Source organism: Aquila chrysaetos, chromosome 19, assembly GCF_900496995.4.
Source record: "Aquila chrysaetos chrysaetos chromosome 19, bAquChr1.4, whole genome shotgun sequence".
NCBI classification, from domain to species: Eukaryota; Metazoa; Chordata; class Aves; order Accipitriformes; family Accipitridae; genus Aquila; species Aquila chrysaetos.
The window spans coordinates 6,891,155-6,909,889 of record NC_044022.1 but is presented as its reverse complement, the minus strand read 5'-3'; the positions used below and the strand labels follow the sequence as shown (position 1 = coordinate 6,909,889).

At 38.0% G+C, this 18,735-nt stretch overlaps 1 protein-coding gene across 1 annotated transcript in view; it reads right to left on the bottom strand.

Moving 5' to 3' along the window:
* LOC115353343 (mitochondrial intermediate peptidase) overlaps positions 1–18,735 on the bottom strand; it is a 78,623-nt gene that overhangs the window by 50,875 nt on the left and 9,013 nt on the right. The window contains exons 5-10 of the mRNA XM_030042620.2: positions 18,281–18,344; positions 16,288–16,470; positions 12,085–12,241; positions 11,580–11,628; positions 10,869–10,929; positions 10,166–10,218 (exon numbers count right to left, since the gene is read on the bottom strand). Of these exons, the coding sequence (XP_029898480.1) occupies positions 10,166–10,218; positions 10,869–10,929; positions 11,580–11,628; positions 12,085–12,241; positions 16,288–16,470; positions 18,281–18,344 (567 nt within the window). The remainder of the gene's footprint in view (positions 1–10,165; positions 10,219–10,868; positions 10,930–11,579; positions 11,629–12,084; positions 12,242–16,287; positions 16,471–18,280; positions 18,345–18,735) is intronic.

Below are 18,735 nucleotides of genomic sequence, written 5' to 3'. Positions count from 1 at the left end.
TTTCTAGTTCTGGTCTCACTTATTTCTCCATTTCTGTCTTGCCTACTACACCAGTGTACAAACATCAAAGATACTGAAAAATCCTCAAATAGCACTAGTAACTTATGACACAAGACTGATATTTAAATTACTTTTGGACAAACCTGACAGCAGTCAGTGGTGATTGTTACACCTTAAGTTATCTGGCATCCATAGTTTGTTTGCTAGCCACTGCAAAGTCATAGGAAGTTAAAATATGACAATATAATGCAATTTTCATAATCAAATTATAATAATCAGTAACACACTTCAAAAGGAGTATTAGGTACTGAAAAAAAGCTACTGCTCCAGAAAGTGGATACTACATCTTCAAAATCTTTCTCTAACACCAGTCTATACCCACTAAGCAGTAATCATTCCAGACACCAAAACACAGATTTAATTCACAACTTTTTGAATTTGGTCCTACCTCATACATGAACTCTTTCCACAAATCAAGAGCAAATATCATTGAAGAAAGCCTAACCCCAAACTTGCACTGATTCCAGGAAAAGTTTCTCTTTCGGCTTATTTAGGAATAGAAATTAGCCAAAACCTCAGCTATCTGAAGCTGATGTCCTATAACAAAAAATTCAGTTCCTGGAATTATTATTAATAGATGATCTTTCAGCAGCAAGGGCAACCAGATGCCTGACTCTGTTCTGAGCCGCCACCCTCAAAATTTAATGCTACTTACTACAGAATGAAAGGTGTAACTCTAGGTAAGATTAGAGGACAATGGGGAAAAGGGAAGAAATTAATTTAAAAGACTTGAATCTTTCCCAGAAAAAGAATACTCAATGAGCAGAACAGGAAATCCTACAATCTCTCCTAGATCTGTAAAACGAAGTCTGGCTGGAGGGTGTGGGTGGAAAAGTATTTGGAAGAGTTTACAGACAAACTACATGTTCCCTTGTTGAAGATTCCAGGCACTCAAACGGTAGCAGCCATTAGCAACTTGATTGTTTCCAGATGACAGGAAAAAAGCATCTGTTTGCTAGCAAATGATTACCCAACCTCAGTTATTCACAGCTTCATCACCTTAGTGAAACTGCAAGAACAAAACATTTTCCAGCCACAGTATTTCAGTGTTCAAATTCATGCTAATCTAAAACACCATAGCACAACTTCTTGGCAGCAATGGAGACTGCAATTGTGACAGCAAGCCAAACTTCTCTTCTCTCAGTCCTCTGAATGAAATTTCTAATGCTGTTCAAGGGTCTCGGGTTGTATCTTCAAAACACTCTCTGACCTGGGCCAGATTATCTAAAACACCACATAAAATTCCAAGATGACGACTTCTATCAATACACTCCTTTAGCACTTTAAACTGTCCTGTAACAAAGATAGAGCTTGTCTGTGTAGGATGCAGAGCCTTTCTGAGGGCTGATCCAAAACTGTAAAATTAATTTCTCCTGAAGCTAGAGGGGAAACTCAAAGTTCACCAACTTCTATCCCAGGTGTATGGCGTTTCTTTGATCATTTTTTTCAAATGTGAAACCAAGTGTATTTGAAAATGCACACAAAAGGCTCCCAACAAAACCCTAGCAAAACAAGGCACTCCACTGCACATTACTTCTCTATTGATAGAATGAAAGGACAAAAACTTTAGTTAATGAATTAACTGATAGTGACTGACTCTATAAAAAGCAGCCAAGTTTCCAAAGTACTACAGCTTAGCCTGCCCCTGAACTGCTCACTGGTCAGAGCAAACCAATCTTCATAATCTACATGTTAATAACTGCTGCTGACCCTACTGTGCATATAATTATTTTTATTATACTACAGGTTAAAGTAGCAGCCATTCTAAGAATCACTTTATGCATGATTTTCAAGCTGTTATCAACTGTGGGCTTGGACAGTTGTCTAGCTTTGTTCCTTCTATTTAAAACAAATAGTAAAAAATTCAGATAAAACTGCAAGAAGCAGCTGCTTTAATATGAGCACACTCTTTCTAGTCACTCTTTGCCAAGCTGCTTCTAGATTTATTCAGCCAAGTTACAATTTTTAGCTCCAACAGGAAATGCATTCAAGTATTTTTGGGAAAAGGAATCAGAAAGGAAGTTATTACGACCCATACTGAACTATGCTAACGCATTCTGCTACCGGTAAAATTTCTGCTAAGGGTTACTGCTACTAGCAAGAAATGTTAATGTTCTGGAGACAGACAGCTAAAATCTGCATTGGAAACCAATTGGAGCTCCATTTGGCGACAACAACTGCAGAGAAGCGCCTGAAGACAGGCTTTCTTGTGTGCTGTAATTTGCAGCTTGCTTGGTGCACCAGCTGAGCAGACAGGCAGAATTCAATGGGGAGGATGATGCACATGGCATACTAACATCCCTAGCAGGACACTGTACTGCTGTCTCCAACGCTGGCAAATACATGGAAACATGGTTACAGCACTTCCTAAGGAAGAAAAAGGATTCAGGTCAGCTAAGCAAGCCAGGGCAAGAATCAAACATCCTCTCTGGATACCCTTTCACTTAAAATGTGAGTTCTGGGCCCCAGCAAGGGGATTCAGAGTGCTTCAAATAGGCACCCAGGGTGCCTATGTCACCAGAGAAAGGCAGACACAAATACAATGCCACTCCCAGGCTTAGCAAGGTACCAGCTAGAGCTAACTAGCAGAAGTCTTAATCTCAGCTATGAGCTCTTGCTCCTCTCTGGAACTTGGGCTTCCCTGACTGGACTGCATGTTTTATACCTGAATCCCAAGAGGATGAACAGGACAGTCTTTTCTATGAGAAGATGCCTTTGAAAATGCAGGCAAAAGAGATGGAAGGTGGTCTGATAAATCACAACAGAACTTCGCAGAGAACCACATACTGCAGTCAAAAAGATCTCTTACCATAGAACATTTTTGACCTCAGATACCCTAGAAGAAAAACAGGTATGGATTGATTTTGGATACTTGCAGTGCTACAGAAAGTTTTCCCAACTATCCTTGAACTTGAGCACGTACATTTTCTTAAGCCCTTATGTGAAACTTAAAGGCTCTGAATGCACTTCTGGAAGAGCAGGAAGAGAAAATACCAAAATTTTCTCCGTTACAGACATACACACCAGAAAACACAATTATTAACCTAAAAGATGACTTTCAAGAAGGCATTTTACATGACTAGATATTATTAAAAAAAAAAAAAAGCTTTTAGTTTAGATGTAAGAAATATCATATTATATTTATGTAAAAAAATAAAGGACACCAGTATATAAATCTCACTCTGAACAAATCAGAAACAGCATCAACAAATATATACACAAACTCATCTACAGTGGAAAAGAACATTTTTCTCTGTGCCAAACTTCCAGTTAGCTTCTTTGACTTTTAAAAAAAAAGATCAAGAATTAAAAGTAGTCCCTTTTATTGTAATAACAAACCTTAAATTATTTTGTTGTTCCTGTTGAATTGCGTAACCCATATGCTTAAATATCCAAAACTGTGAAAGACTGAGAAGCACAAAAATGAACAGAAGAAGTTTGCTCTGCTTTCATTTTGCCTTAAAACATATTCCAATAACTTAATTCACTCTGAACATCTGATTACAAACACCAAAGCATTTGTATTTATAACAAAGCCCAGGAAAGAATGAAAATTTTCTTGTGTACTTATGACAGAAGTCAGAATGTAAGCTTAGAAACTTTACAAAGAGAAATCTCAGTACCCTCCTAAAGAAAGTAGAAATATCAAAGAAAACAGTAGTTTCTTTGATGTAAATTCCTGCTTTATATTAAAGGATAAACTATGTTAAAGAATCCAGACACCTTACTTTTACAGTATGCAGTCCAGCACTATTTTTAAAAGAAGTAACGGAGCCAAACCGATTTAAAAAACAATTTTTAAAAGAAGTTAAATGACACAATGAGGTTTGGTTATTCTTCAAGAACAGCAGGCTTCAAACAAAAAAGGCTGTGTCCCCGTGAAGAACAAAGATGTAGTATGTGATTATAAATAATTATTTCTAAGCTTGTATGACTTCATTGAGTCTAAATAAAATGCAGACTTCTAAAATCACTTTCATTTAAGCTGTATATTTGGAAGGAAACTAAGACCGTTTTGTGTAGCATGACTTTCATCTGTTCTATTAAGAATGCTTTTTATAAACTTGGATATTAGGGATATTTGAGTAAAGATCACTGTTCTTCAGAACATGAACATTCAGACTCTTAACAACTGCAAATTAGCTGCTTGGCAAGAATTCTTATTGGTGACTATTAAATGTAGTCCCTGATATAGCCTAACCTTTTTTTTTTTTTTTTTTTTTGAGAAAAATTATTATCCTGTTGACATCCACGAAAATATTGAACACTAAGTTAACTATCTCTAATAAAACAGATTCTGTCAAAACTTTCAAAGAAACCTGAAAAAATCTTGTTAGTGGAAGATGAAAGTGAGATGAACCCCTCAGGTTAACTTAAAGAGATCAAGACAAGGAAAACCCCTTCCAATTTTCATTACATGCCAGACTATGAAATTTAATTCTTTACCTGAAGGGAAACTCTTAACCATGATTTATAGAAGACTCTGGATTTCTCAATAATAATAATGATGATAATAATAATAGAAAGCCTTTGTACTCTCATCAACCATAAACTAGCACCTGTATCTCACATTCCTTTTTTCCTTCTGTTAATTGTACTTCACAGAATATTTTGGAGGAGGTCGGGGGGTAATTCAGAGTATTGGTTTGGTATCGACACTGTATGCAACTTTTAGATTTGACTTTGATTTCAAATCAACAACAATTTCTTTGTCCTTCCACAATGTTTTGAATAAAGAAATAATTATTGAAACTTGAATTCTGCTTCACAGCAAGCCTTTTCAATAACTTTCAGGTTTTCATCCAAAAAGTTTAGTCCACTAGCTTAGTGACTGGTAAGTTAAATGGACTTTTTGCACCTGCATTAGTTTATTTAACAGCAGGCATGCCTTTCCTTGCTTATAAACAGATAGTTAAAGAAAGTTTTCCTTCTCTGTGAGCACTTTGGTTGAAAGATTTCCTGGTTATTTTTAAATTTTGCATTATTTTTCCACTTCAGCTTTCAATTTGAACAGAGTGACAGTTTTCTCACATATTCCACAAAGGGTCTGTGCTATTTTTCCATGTGGTGTTCCCAACAGGGAACACTCTTTCATAAAACTAAAAGTGATTTAACAAAAAGCAGCCATAAACAAGTTTGTTTAAAAGTAACTTGCAAACCTCAACATTAGCTGCAGCTTTTAGCAACTTGAGAAACATCCAGTCATGTTTAGGTACCTTGGTATTGAAGCTACCCCTCTGAAAAAACAAAAGTGCTGCCTACTCTCCCCTGAAGCTGGCAGCCTATGTAGAGTCCCAATAAGAAAGGAGATGCGTTATTCCTAATTTCTGCTCAGCTGGTCACCCCAAGATCCAAAATTCCTGCAGTTGCTGTGGTGACTTCTCTTTCCTACACAGCAGGAAACTGGCTTATTTTGGCATTGACTTGTTCATCCCCAAGGCCAGTCTTATTTACTTCTGCAGTGCCAAAAAGATGGACAAGCACAGAGTGCAATATCCTGCAAGCACATCCCAGTTGCAAGATGAATAAAATCTGTGACACTTTGGCAAAAATCCCGACAGTGAATTATAGCCAGCGAAGTCAGCCCAGCCTGGTAAGCACCAAAGGTTAGGGAAAAGCGAGTCAACACCAAATACACTAAGCTCATCACTGACAGTTCTAAAGAAAAGTTCTGTGCCTCCGTCAGAATTGGCTTAAGCACAGTCAGTCCCACATTCAAGGCAAATAGTTGACCTCAAAAGGTCTCTTCCAGTGTTTTGGGGTTTTTATGACCCGGAAGAAGTCAGCAAGGCTAATACATCTTTGCAAGATCAGGGCCTTGAGAATTATTTGTAACTGCAGCTGCACTTACTGAGAAGTAATGGGATTTAATTAATACTATGGTACTTGCCTGCACTAAAACTCAACAGGATTATTTTTATAATATACATATTAAACATCTTCTTACTTGTTAGAGGCTAAAGCATGTTGTAGCATTCACTGTTTTATTACCCTTAGCCTGCCAAAATTCTTGAGGTTCCCCTAATTACTCTATCTTCTTTTAAGATACTACTGCCACGAATTTCAGACTTCTGTCTCCGGTTTCTCTTAAATGTACATTTATACTGACATCTATTTTCCCTGCCACTTAAACTATAGCTACAAAAACACTACACTGTCATAAGTGTGGGTTTAAAGCCAAAGAGGCTACTTAACAAAATAAAAATAAATAAATAAACAAAAAAAAATTAAAAAAAAAAAAAAAAAATTTGAAGTAAACTGTCCTGTTACCATCAATGAGACTTACACTTTTGAAGTAGGATCAAGTTTCCAGGGAAAAGACTTGGTGAAAGCTGACAGAAACAAAATTATTGTGGCTAAACTAAGTTTACAGAAAGAAAAACATACTTTGTGAATTAAGTCTGGAGCTCCTCCTGCTGTTCAACTTACAAAACAGCAGAAATAGTCAGTAGCAACTATAGAAGCAGAGTGAAAATAAAGGCAACCTGTTAGGACAGCAAATGTCATTAAAATTCAATAGTCCAAACACATGTGTATATCCTAGATTCTTCAGAAGTAAATAGCCAGCTCTTAAAACTAATTATAAGGAATCTAACAAAGGATTTGTTTCCTTAATCCTGCTCTAATATAAAATAAACATATATTTAGAATTTAAAACATATAAATACATTTAAAGTACACAACATATAGATATAAAACAGACATATTAAAAATATGTCATGAGTTTCAGTGTCATTTGTGACAAATTGATGTAGCTGGTCAAAATCTGGAGAACTAAAGAGGAAGTAAAATTTCACGTTAGGATCACATTTTCTAATGCTTGCTCACAACATTTCTGTTTGCAAATATGGCCATATAGACCGAAATAGGAAATAGTAAAACTTTTTCAACAGAGACACTGTCCAATCTAATATTTCTTGCACCCCTTAGTGGTGCATGTGCAACATACTAGATCGTTGTTAAGTTACTTAATCAAGAACTAAACCCCTGTAGTCTCTTTCTTTATACCTAGGTTTGTAAAGGTAATCTGCATCTTATGTACCTGACAATATCTAGGAAATTACGGTTCTGTACATCAGCTGGAGCCACAGTGACAATAATAGTCCAAGAGAAATACCCAAAAACATACATTTGCTTCCCTATCAACAAAAACATTTTACTAAGCAGAAAAAAAAAAAAAATCCTAACAATAAAGAAATCCACGACACAAACTGAGTCCCAAAACATGACAGACAAAAATGTAAGCCATGCTCTGCGCACAGCACTACTACAAATATGACCATGGCACTTCTGTAAAAGACAAAACTAAAAGTAAACTTCTTCCAAAAAAGAGAAACCCTTGAAGAACAAAATAATTAATCTACTAAACAAAGAATACTAAGAATGGGAGAAATGCATGACAGGTAAATATATCTTGCTTGAAAATATATTTTGTCATTCCATGATGCAAAAACGCAGAATAAAATAGGATACAATAAGTTAAAATTAAATTAAATAATTTATTTCTCTTATAAATAAATAAAATGAAACATGATATAATTTAAAAAAAAAAACAACAAACCAAAACCAAGGAAAACATCGCTTCCTTCAGACATAATTTAATACAAGATAATTGGCTCAGAGAGTAACAACAAATAGCCAAAAGTCAAACTCCTGCCAGTATGAAAGTTTGTGATAGATATGGTTCTCATCTTCCAGTTACAAAAGTGTTGAACTGAACATACCATAGCATCCAAGGGGCATTCAAGAAAGGATGAGGTCAAACAGAGGAAAGTACAAATACAAGATAAAGGATAGTGGACTTAGATTTACATAGATAACAAGTGGCAAATAGAACATGTTTAGGGCACAAACATAACAAGGTATATTCCTGTCCTCTGGTTGTTGTATGAATACTCTCTGACTCCTGCCTAGTTTCAGTCATAAAGCACAGCCACTGATATTATGCAGTAGAGTAAGGAGTTTTACTTTTCAGGGCTGACTACCCAGTGTCCAGTACCCTGTTCAGTACTTATGATATGGGCAGAACCAATGTAAAGCATTGTTAAGTCACTGCCAGATCAAAAACCTTTCCCACAGACAGACCACTATACAGAAAACAGGACAGTGAAAGACCTAAGCTCTTGGTTTCTAGCAAAATACAATAGAGAGGAAAACTACTTTTCCTTCCCTGTCTTGTAGATGCTTGTATACATGCCAGAAAAAAACAAAACCTCCTGCCCAACCTGGAGGGAGAAAAAGTTGGGCCCGGATCCTGCATTGTAATCAGGGAGGCCCTACATAGGTTCAGGAGATTCTTCACACTGATCCAGCTGCCAGACTTAGTGCCTGAATAAATAAAAAATAGCAAAGATACATTGCCAATGTCTTGGTCTGTTTTACCTGCAGCTCTCCCTTCATAAAGCTACCATGCAATTCTTAACATAAAGTGACTTTATTGGGTCTTTTACAAAGCCCCACAGGGAAAGGAAATATTTTTCTTCCTAATGCCAAAATGAGCAGAATAATCTATTCACGATCATCAGCAACTCAATTACAATATTCATGAGATGATCTGAGAAGGACAATAAGACAGTATCAGAAGACACTCCTCCAGGAGAACAAAGAAACACAGAGCCTTCTACACCTAGTGCTCTAACACTTATGGGACACACTAATTCTGAAAACACAGAAAGCAGACACTATAGGAAATGTAGAAAATAAATAGGATACATAGACAATAAATTTCAGCAGCATTTGACTAATGTTAAGCACTATGTATCAGAATGTAATTCTTGCTGTTTTTAAGACACTATACAGGCAAGATAAAGGAGATCTGTAAGCTGCAAGATAGCATCTTGAACGAGCATGACAGTGCTCTTCCACAGACTGCTGTTGACCACTGCTAAGATGGGATTTGGAGCTAGATGGACCTTGACTCTATTCCAGTATAACCACAACTTTGCTCCCACTTTCACAGAAGCGTGTCTGCTACCTGTCCAGGTTAAAACTAAAGCAGCCATTCCTAGGCCGTGCCACAAACAAGCAATCCACACATACACTGTGGAGTGCTGCATGCTCCAGCATCAGCTACCAGGAGCAGACCCAGCAGCTGGACATCCTTCTCCCTCCCCTGCACAGCAAGTTCTACGCACCCAGGACACAAACATTGCTGTACATACATAGCTCAGTTCCCATTTGAGCATGCAGTGGCTTAAGACAAGGCCAATATTAGAGCTGCTGCTCATAAAACTACTGCCACAGTAACAAAGTACAAGAAAGCAGCAGAACAGCCAGGCCAACTCCGAGCAATCCTTCCATGCCGTGTCTATACTACCATAGCTTTCTGATCCAGAGTAAACTACTACTTTAATCAGATACATCCAGTCTAAGTTTGTTTAAAAACCAAAAACCTACAAATCCGCAGTGAAGGAAAATTTTTCCTCCCCCTCTTGTAAGAGAAGCACAACTTTAAATTATCTTTTCCAACACAAACCTAAAAGGTCACCACTGCTGATCTAATAAAGGCAACACGCAGGGCTCACGTCTTTCAGAGCTGGCATCTTGTTATGTGCAAAGGTCTTGTGCACTATTTAAGTCTGTGTAGAGGATTTATTTCCCAGTCTTTGCAGGAGAGAGGAGAATGAATTCTATCCATAAACAGTGAAGAACTACTCAAGAAGTTGCTATTTCAAGTCTGTAGAAGGGGATGATAGTTGCATGTTCAGCAAAAAGTACAACACAGTTATAATATGAAGAGGAGCTGGATTATATTCAGTGACCAAAATTTATTTTTAAACATTACTGCAGCTCAGCTAAGAGCTAAAAGCAAAACAAGAACAAGGATTTTGTAGGTGTTCTGAAACCATTTCATCCTCTTACATCTTCAAAGAGGGCCAATATTTCCCCATGAAACAACAGAGGAGCCAAAAACTTCTACAGGCATTCCAGCAGTAACTAAGAAACGTTATAAACAACTGCCCCACCAGATACTCTATTTTTTCATACTGAAGTACATCTTCAAAGAAGGAAATCCTGTTTACATTGCAGACTTTCTTTATCCTTATTGCAAGGAATGAAATAAAGACACTCATTTGCATTACAATCATGAACATAAGGAGCTTACCTCTCAGCCCGAAGGACACCACTGTAGTAAGGGTGATCCCACGGCATCAGCTTCTGAAAGAGAATTCCAGCTTATAATTACAATAATGGACAAGAAGTGAACCCAAAGGAAAAGTTTTGTTTCCTTTGAATATTTTTGCAATTTCGACAAGTCACAGAACTTGAAAACATAATGGGAAGCATTCAGTGCTAAAAACATAATCAGAAATAGCATCATATATCATAACTTGAAACCTTTTTTTAACATTTGCTTCAAGATAGTACTTCTTATTCAACTATATAATGGGACTTCATACCAGATTTCAAGAAATACGCTCAATTCAAATAAAAAGATAAACCTAGTTATGTACAGAATTAGGATACATACAATACAGTATGCAAACTGGACATGCATCTAACCTAAAGTACAGCCTTTATTTTTCAAATGCGTCAATTAAAAACAAAGTAATATTCACTTTCACCACTTTGTTTTGGTTATCTCGGTATCATTTTGTATAAACCAACAGCTATCTTGCACTTAATGCTTGGTTTTAATACAAATAGCAGCTAAGCAGTCAAAAAGCATTTGAAGCCAGAAGACAGAAAGTTTCTCATTATACTACATGTTGTACACTAAATTAGAGCAATTTTTCTCACAGAACAAAGTTAGCTTATACTATATTTTTAAAAAGAAACAAAATGGAAAACCACACATGAAAACTTACTGAATTCTGGGGGTTGAGCTTCATTTTCATCTTTGTCATCATTTCAAAATCTTTTTGAGTTCTGAAAAATATTTTTATGATGAAAGTGTTAATGAAAGATTTTTGAGCAATGGAATACAGCACACAATAATACTCTGTCCTAAGAAAATGCCCAACATCAGAGATTGATAGTACTCTATAAAATGGCAGGCCCATATACTACGGTAAAAGAACTTTTCCATTCTGCTTCTGTTATTCAGGTTCCTTCCAATCAAGTCCCTCTTACTCTGGTTGTACACCTCCAAAGCATTCTCCTTCTTACAATACACCCCATTCATACACAGTGATGAAACTGTTTTGTGTTGTGTGGAACTAAGGGAGGCAAGAAGGAAAACCGGGGAATTTGCTTATAGATGCAATATGTATGGAGTTGTGCGTGTGGGAAGAAGACCAGGAGAGATGTTCTTCAATGCTTAAACTTGGTCTTCTTGTTTGCTATTGCCTGTATTTCTTGGCACATCACTTGTTGCATTCAGTCCTGGGTGTTCTCTGATCATAAGACACAGAATTTATTCTAAGCCAATAGCTCCCCTCAAAACTCTGAGAAAGTCTTGCTTTTTGTTTCATCAGAGCATATAATAAGCAGCACTGACTGACTTACTAGTGCACAAGTCCCTCTATTCTTGAAATAAAGAGTATGGTTAGAAAAATAACTTAGTGAAAAAGACAGACCTTTTAGACAACTGGTCAGAAAGCAGATCCAAAAACTGTCTCACTGTCTCTAGAAGTAAAACAGGGGGGGAAACAAAAAAAAAAAATTTAAAAAGCTTTTTCTTCCCTTAAAGAATGTTAAGCTTACATCAAAAGATTCCGAACATAACAAGCTCCCTTAGAACAACAAAGTTCTTTTTAGAACAACAAACTACTCTGTTGACTACTGTACCATCATTTCAAGAGAATTTAGTACCACACTTAACTTTGTTACATGTTGGAATAATGGCAACTTCATAATCTTAGGAGTGAGCATTGATTCTGAACAAAAACACTGGTTCCTACTCAATGAGTATTGCCATTTACAGAAAGCTTGAGTATTGCATACAGCAAAATGTAACTGCAATAAGGTACTTCACTGGAAAAAGTATGTGTAAACTTAGCAAAAGCAGCTAACAACTTTTGACCTCATACCTAACATAGTGCATTTGATTTCTCAGCATGTCCTTCCACACATGCCTTATACCTGGATTTCTGGCCATTGTTCCCTGAAGAGCTCTGTGGGCAAACGTGTCGTACCCGACCAACTGTGCCAGACTGTTTCGGCTAGCAAGCAGTTCTTCTAAACGGCTCAACTGCTCAGCATTTGGGTAAAGAAAAATCTTGTAAGCAGCTTCTCGCACCTAATACAAAAAAAAAAAAAAAAAAAATTTACTACAGTGCAATTTTTAAGGGAAACAAGTGATGCAGTTGAAGATCTGGCATTACAGCTGTATTTCACTGATATTGTTGGGAAAACGTCTAAAGTCTTTTTAACAATAGTAATTACGACTGTCTGACAATTATGGCTGTCTTATCCATTAAAGATGGAATGAGGAAATGCAATGAGACAACCTAACAGATCAAGACTGCCAAAAAGGGTCCTGTTCTCTACTGTAAACAGTCTCTGCTCATTGCCTCCCTCCTTCTGCCAACATCTGTGCTTCTCAGACCACTCTGTGGGCTGTCTTAACTCACTAAAACTTCTGAAAATAAACCCAGAAGAAAGCCAAATTGTTCTCTGCATGTCAGTTAAGCTGGCTTAAGGAAGGATCTGATAAGAACCAGAGGCAGGGTCAGGGTAGAGAAAAAAAGAGGAAGGGAAAAGCCTTATTTCTTTTGAAGTAGCAAGCTATTAGTCTGCCCATCTGCCCACAGACAATCAGTCTTTCTCCTGTTTCTGGTTTGTTTGGATTTTTTCATAAGTCTCAGGAAAAAAAAAATCACCTCAAGCCTCAGAAAATTTGGTAAAATGCTTTTTGTGTTTCACAAACCAATTGAAGATAATTATTTTGTACATATGGAATAGGCTTAAGAAATCCAGCAACAACTTATGCTTGTCTTCATTTGAAATAAGCTTCTCTCTTGGGTAATATACTCAACAAGAATGGTGGCCCTGGGTTTATACAAAATGTGACTATAATAATTCACAAGTCATTTCCTACCTGTTCTGTTCCACCAGGCTTTCATATTTTAAAAAAAGCAAATAAAATAAGTGAGATTATTCCCCTTCCTTGAACACACTTCAGCAGTGTGTCTTTGCAGCAAAGGCCAACAGCATACTGAGCTCTATTAGGAAGAGTACAGCCACCTGGTCCACAGATGTGATTGCGTCCCTCTACTTGGTACTGTCCAGACTACATTTGGAGTACAACGTCCAGATTTGGGTTCCACAGGACAAGAAAGACACTGACATACTTGAGTGGGTCCAGCGTAGGGCCACCAAGATATCTGGGGGCTGGAGCACATGACACAGAATGGAGGCTGAGAGAGCTGGGTTTGTCCAGCCTAAAGAAGAAAATGCTCAAATGAGATCTTAATCTTTATCTACTTAGCAGTAAGGCGCAGAGAACATGCAGCCAGACTGTTCTTGGAGGTGCAGAGCAAGAGGAGGAGACATAATGGACACAAGCTGGAAGATGAAAAATTCCAATCTGATATCAAGAAAAAAAAAAAAATTGTGAGGGTGGTCAAACAGGCTGCCCAGAGAAGTAATGGAATCTCCATCCTTGGAAAGTGTTCAAAACTGAACTGGACATGTCACTGAGAAACCTATCCACTTGGTCCTGCTCTGAACAGGATCAGACTCAAACTGCCAAGCTCCAGAGGTCCCTTCCAACCTAAATTATATGATTTCCAAAGAGCCTCTCCAAAGATCTGGCTCGGAGGACTGCATTCTTGAATTGATATATTACTCAGAGCTTCAGTAGCAATCCTACAGATCATACTATTTTCAGGACAAGAGTTTAAAGATGACACACAATGAGTATTATTCCTTTATTTACATTCTATCAGTGCCATAATTTAATTAATTTTTAATTTCTTACAGAAAATAAACATTACAGCTTGGGTTCTACCACAGTAAGCTTTTCTCTTTTTTGTGACAAACCAGATTTCAAAGTCACCTCAATTATTTATATAGTAAGTGAAAACAGAACACTTGAGTGTTGTAAGACACTCCTGATCCTAGAGTCATATCTAAAAGACTAAGGAACCACTGTCACATTTCAAAGAGTCTAAACTAATTTTCAATATATAAACAAACTCTCAATGAATTCTTTTTAGAAAAGCATCATTAGCCAGAATTAAAACAAGATTTCTCAGGATAACTCAAGTTGGATGGGACCTCAGGAGGTCTCTAATCCAGCCTCCTACACAAAGCAGGGTCAGCTATGAGGTAAGACCAAGTTGCATAAAGCTTTTTCCAGTCAGGTCCTGAAACCCTTCACAGAAGGGAGAGACAGCACGACCTCTCTGTTTCACGGCTTGGGTATCGTCATCAGCAAAAACTTCTCCGACTGGCATTTCTCACTTCAACTTGTGCCTGTTGCCGCTTGTCCTCCTGTCACGCACCACTCTGAAGAGCCTGGCTCTGTCTACTCCACGATGTCCTCGTAGGTACTGCCAGGCTGTGGTCAGGGTCCCCCCAAAGCCACCTCTGCTACAGGGTGAACAAGCCCAGATTCCTCAGCCTCTCCTCACAGTGCCAGCACTCCACTTCCTGGCCATCTTGGCGGCCTCCGTTGAAGTCACTCCTAAAGAGTGATGAGTAAAGGGCTATAATTGCATCCTTCAGTCTCTGGCTCTGCCCCTGTTCATGCAGTCCAGGATGCTGTTGGCCACCTTTGCTGCCAGGGTCACTGCTGGCTCATGCTCAGCTTGTGGCTCACCACCCCTCTGGGCCTCTTCCGCAGATCAGACCCAGCCAGGTAGTCCCAGCCTGTACTATTGCCAGGAATTCTCCCTTTCCAGGTGCAGGACTTCGCATTTGTCCTTCTTTAATTACATAAGGTTCCCATTGGACCATTCCCTCAGTGTCTAGGCTACTCTGAATGTCAGTCCTGCTCTTCAGCGTATCAACTGTTCCTCCTAATTTGCTATCACCTGCAAATCTGGCAGGCAAGCACTCCGTCACTTCCTCTAGGTCATTGATAAAGATGTTAAACAGGAGAGGTCCCAGGACAGACCTCTGCAACACTTCTTTCATTACCAGCCTTCCAGTAGAGTACACCACTTCAATCACTGCTCTCTGAGTCTGATCATCAAATCAGTTTTTTTTACCTATCTGGTTGTCCACCAATCCAGACTGTAATCTCCTAACTTGGATTGCTCCATAACCTTCCTAGGGATCGAAGTGAAGCTAAGACGCTTGTAGTTCCCCAATTTGGGGTTTTTTTGGCCTTTCTGAAGGTGCATGGAACATATTATTTCCAACAGTCATTGGGGTTCTTCCCTGATCCCCACCGCCTACAAAAGGCAGCAAGCCTTTCAAGGACAATAGCCAGTTCTCTCTGGATCCTTGGATGCAGCCCGTCTGGTCCCAATGACTTGTACAGGCTGAGTTCTCTCAAGTAATCCCCAAATGGATCCTCATCTACTACTGGTTGTTTTTATCTTTGAATCCTTTCACTAAGCACAGTGGGCTAGGAGAATTCATGGGTGAACACTGAGGCAAAGAAAGCGATCAGCATCTCAGCCTTACCTGTGTCTGCTGCCACTAAGTCACCCACCTTACTCAGAACTGAGCCCATCTTCTCCTTGTCCAGCCTTTTAGTACTAATGCAGCAGTAGTTGCTCTTCTTGTTGACTTTGATGTCCCTTGCAAGTCTCAACTGCAGCTGAGCTTTGGCCTTCCTGACATCATCACTACATGTACAGGCAGTATTTCTAAATTCCTCCCTTGTATCTTGTACCTGCTTCCACCTCATGTCTGCTACCTTTTGGAGACGAAGCCTTGTCATGAGTTCCCTGCTTGCCAAGCCTGATTCCTGATACATCCTGCTTGGCTTTCTAAGGATCAGGATGCGCTGATACTGAGTATCTTAGTATCCTCGTGTGCCTGGAGGATGCTATCTTTAAAGAACTGCCAGCATTCTTGAGCAACTTTACCCTTCAGATCTGCATCCCATGGGGTCCCACCTCCCAGTTTACTGAATAAGCTGAAGTCTGCTTGCCTGAAATCCAGGGTCTGTATTCTGCCCCTCTTCTCCCTCAATCCATTCAGGATCTTCACCTCCATTATTTCATAGCTGCTACAGCCGAGGCTGCCATTGATCATCATGTTCTAAAACAGTTCTTCCTTGTTAGTCATAACATCATAAACCACATGCATTCACCTCAATAACAAGTGAAACAACTGATACGCACTTTTGTTGTAGAGTATGCCAAAGCAAACTCAGGGAATACTCACCAGATCATCGGGACAATCAGCATGCAGACCAGCAACTTGTAAGTAATTGCCTTCAGCTGTAAAATTATACCGAATATGCTCTGGCAAAACATGTTTGTCAATCTTGTTGGGAAGGTGAGATGCTGTCAGAAATTCATTACATAAATCCAATATTCTGACGTTGAGGTTGACTGCCTTTTTACGCTGTAAGAAAAATAAAGTACAAAATACATAATATCTTCAGACATAGTACAAGCAGAACTCAAAGTTTCTAAAACCTTAAAGGACTTTTCCAGATGAAGCAGAAAATACAACATTTAAGATTAGACCTAGAGCATCAACAAAATCTAATGTAGGGCTGAAGTCAACAAGATCAGATGCTCATACAAATCTATAATTTCATACAGGATTGAAATTTGAAAGAAAATGCCTATGTTTTTGCAGTAAGAAAATGTACAGTGGAGTTTAAGTAGAATTTACATAAGCTATGTTAGCTGCTTGCAAAACATTTATAAAACTTTGCCTAATATGATTGCTATGTAAAACACAGAGGAGAAAAAAAGAAGTTTAAGCATCATTGAGATGGATAAATCCTACTAGCATCCCAAAATAGATATAGAATTACAGTTCTTTTGTTACTGTTTGTACTGCACTGTTTTCTGAAGACTGAAAAGCATTTATGGTATTTCAACTTTTCCCTGAGGAGTTTGTGATTTAGGTTTTTAACACCATCATTACAGTATTTCACACATTTAACATTACTGTAAGATTTGCTTCAGTGAACTCTCATCTTTGTAGAGTATGCTCTCTATTGCCTGTGGGTTCATAGCTCAAAAGAAAAGGCTGACGGTACAAATACAACATACTTGTAAAGTCCAAAGAATGACAAAACCTGAAGATCTCTGTCCTTCCATTCCATCCTTACTCTTTAAAACACATCTTTTGAGTTTTATTTTAAAAAGCAGAAATTCTTTGTAGCAGAAGTAAATTTCAAATTAAGACAGTGAAGGATTTCTAAAGTCTGAAATGAGAATTGAAAAGAAACACAGAGCAGCAAGCAATAGAAGAAAAGTAGAATAGGCAGGGGAGGAAGAGGAAAATGTGCAAAAATAAGGGGCAAGTGAAATTGTAACTGAAAGGGGATGAAGCACCATAGAACCAATAGTCAAATCAGAAATAGAACCCAGAGTCCAAGTTTCAGACTTACTCTTTGTAGAAATTGTAAAAATATATTCTAGAAGCATTTTCCAGGTCACAAAACACCATCACAACCATGATCTTCAGAGTAACTTTACCACATCAATCTGGTAAAAGAGCCTTTGTACAGATCTTTTTTGAGGGGATGACTCAAATAAACAAGGTATTAACTTTATACAGGGACATGAGCTATGAGCAGACATGCAACAGAGCATCCATACCACAAAGCATGGTGAAAGCTGACCATTTTGGCAAATCCATCACTAACTACTGCAAAAGCATGTAAAAGCTCCAAGAGAGGTAATCAGACCATGCCCAGACAGTCAAGTTTGAACAAGATTTACAACTTCTGGTTATGTGAGGACCAAGGAGAGCCTGGACACACACCTGATCACTTTTAAAACTCTACTTGATTAATCTGTCATCACAGTGCATGGGGTACTGCTTTTCCCCCTCTATAAATAGGTTGTTCAGACAGCTAAGCAGCTTTTTTTAAATATCTGATGCAGACACCAATCAAAGCAAGCAGGATCCCAGGTCTTGCTTGTAACTCTTCAGAACAGACAAAGGAATGATGAGGACTAAACTGGGAAGAACAGCCAACTAATATCTAAAACAACATTAAAAAACACACTTTAGAAGTGATTTAAAATAGACAAAACTAATCACTTCTGAGAAAACAAAATTCCACAGAGGACAATGGGAATCTTGGAGGACAAACTGGCTCAGAGTCACGTGATGCATGTTCCACACGTTTCATTATCTGGTCTCTGGTAGTCAGGCAAATTTCTGTTCATATACTGTAGCCAAAAATTACCTTTTCTTCATCCAAATGAATGCCACTGATCTCAAAATCAAACATAAAAAGTTCTGCCACTCGCCTAAAAATACAGTAAATCCCCGTTAAAACAGCCTTATTTGATAGTAAGCATAATTTCTTAATAGATTTTGCCCTTAGTAGTTATTTAGGCTTCATGTCTTTTACAGAGAATAACAACACAGTTATAGGAGTATTGTTAATATTGACACAGACTTCCTATGTTGTAGGTCCTTAACAGTTTACTCAGTGAAATAGGATTTTTCCTTTTTTAGTTATGTTAGTCATCTGCATTGAAAATATCATTCAAAATAGTTCCACTACATTAATCTAGATGTTTAACAAATTTGTGCAAATTACCATTTTAATTTGACACTTCATTTATTCTAACAGATCAGAAAAAGACCTCTTCAAATCTAACATCCTTGATTGTGGGGAAAGAAGGAAGGAAGGAA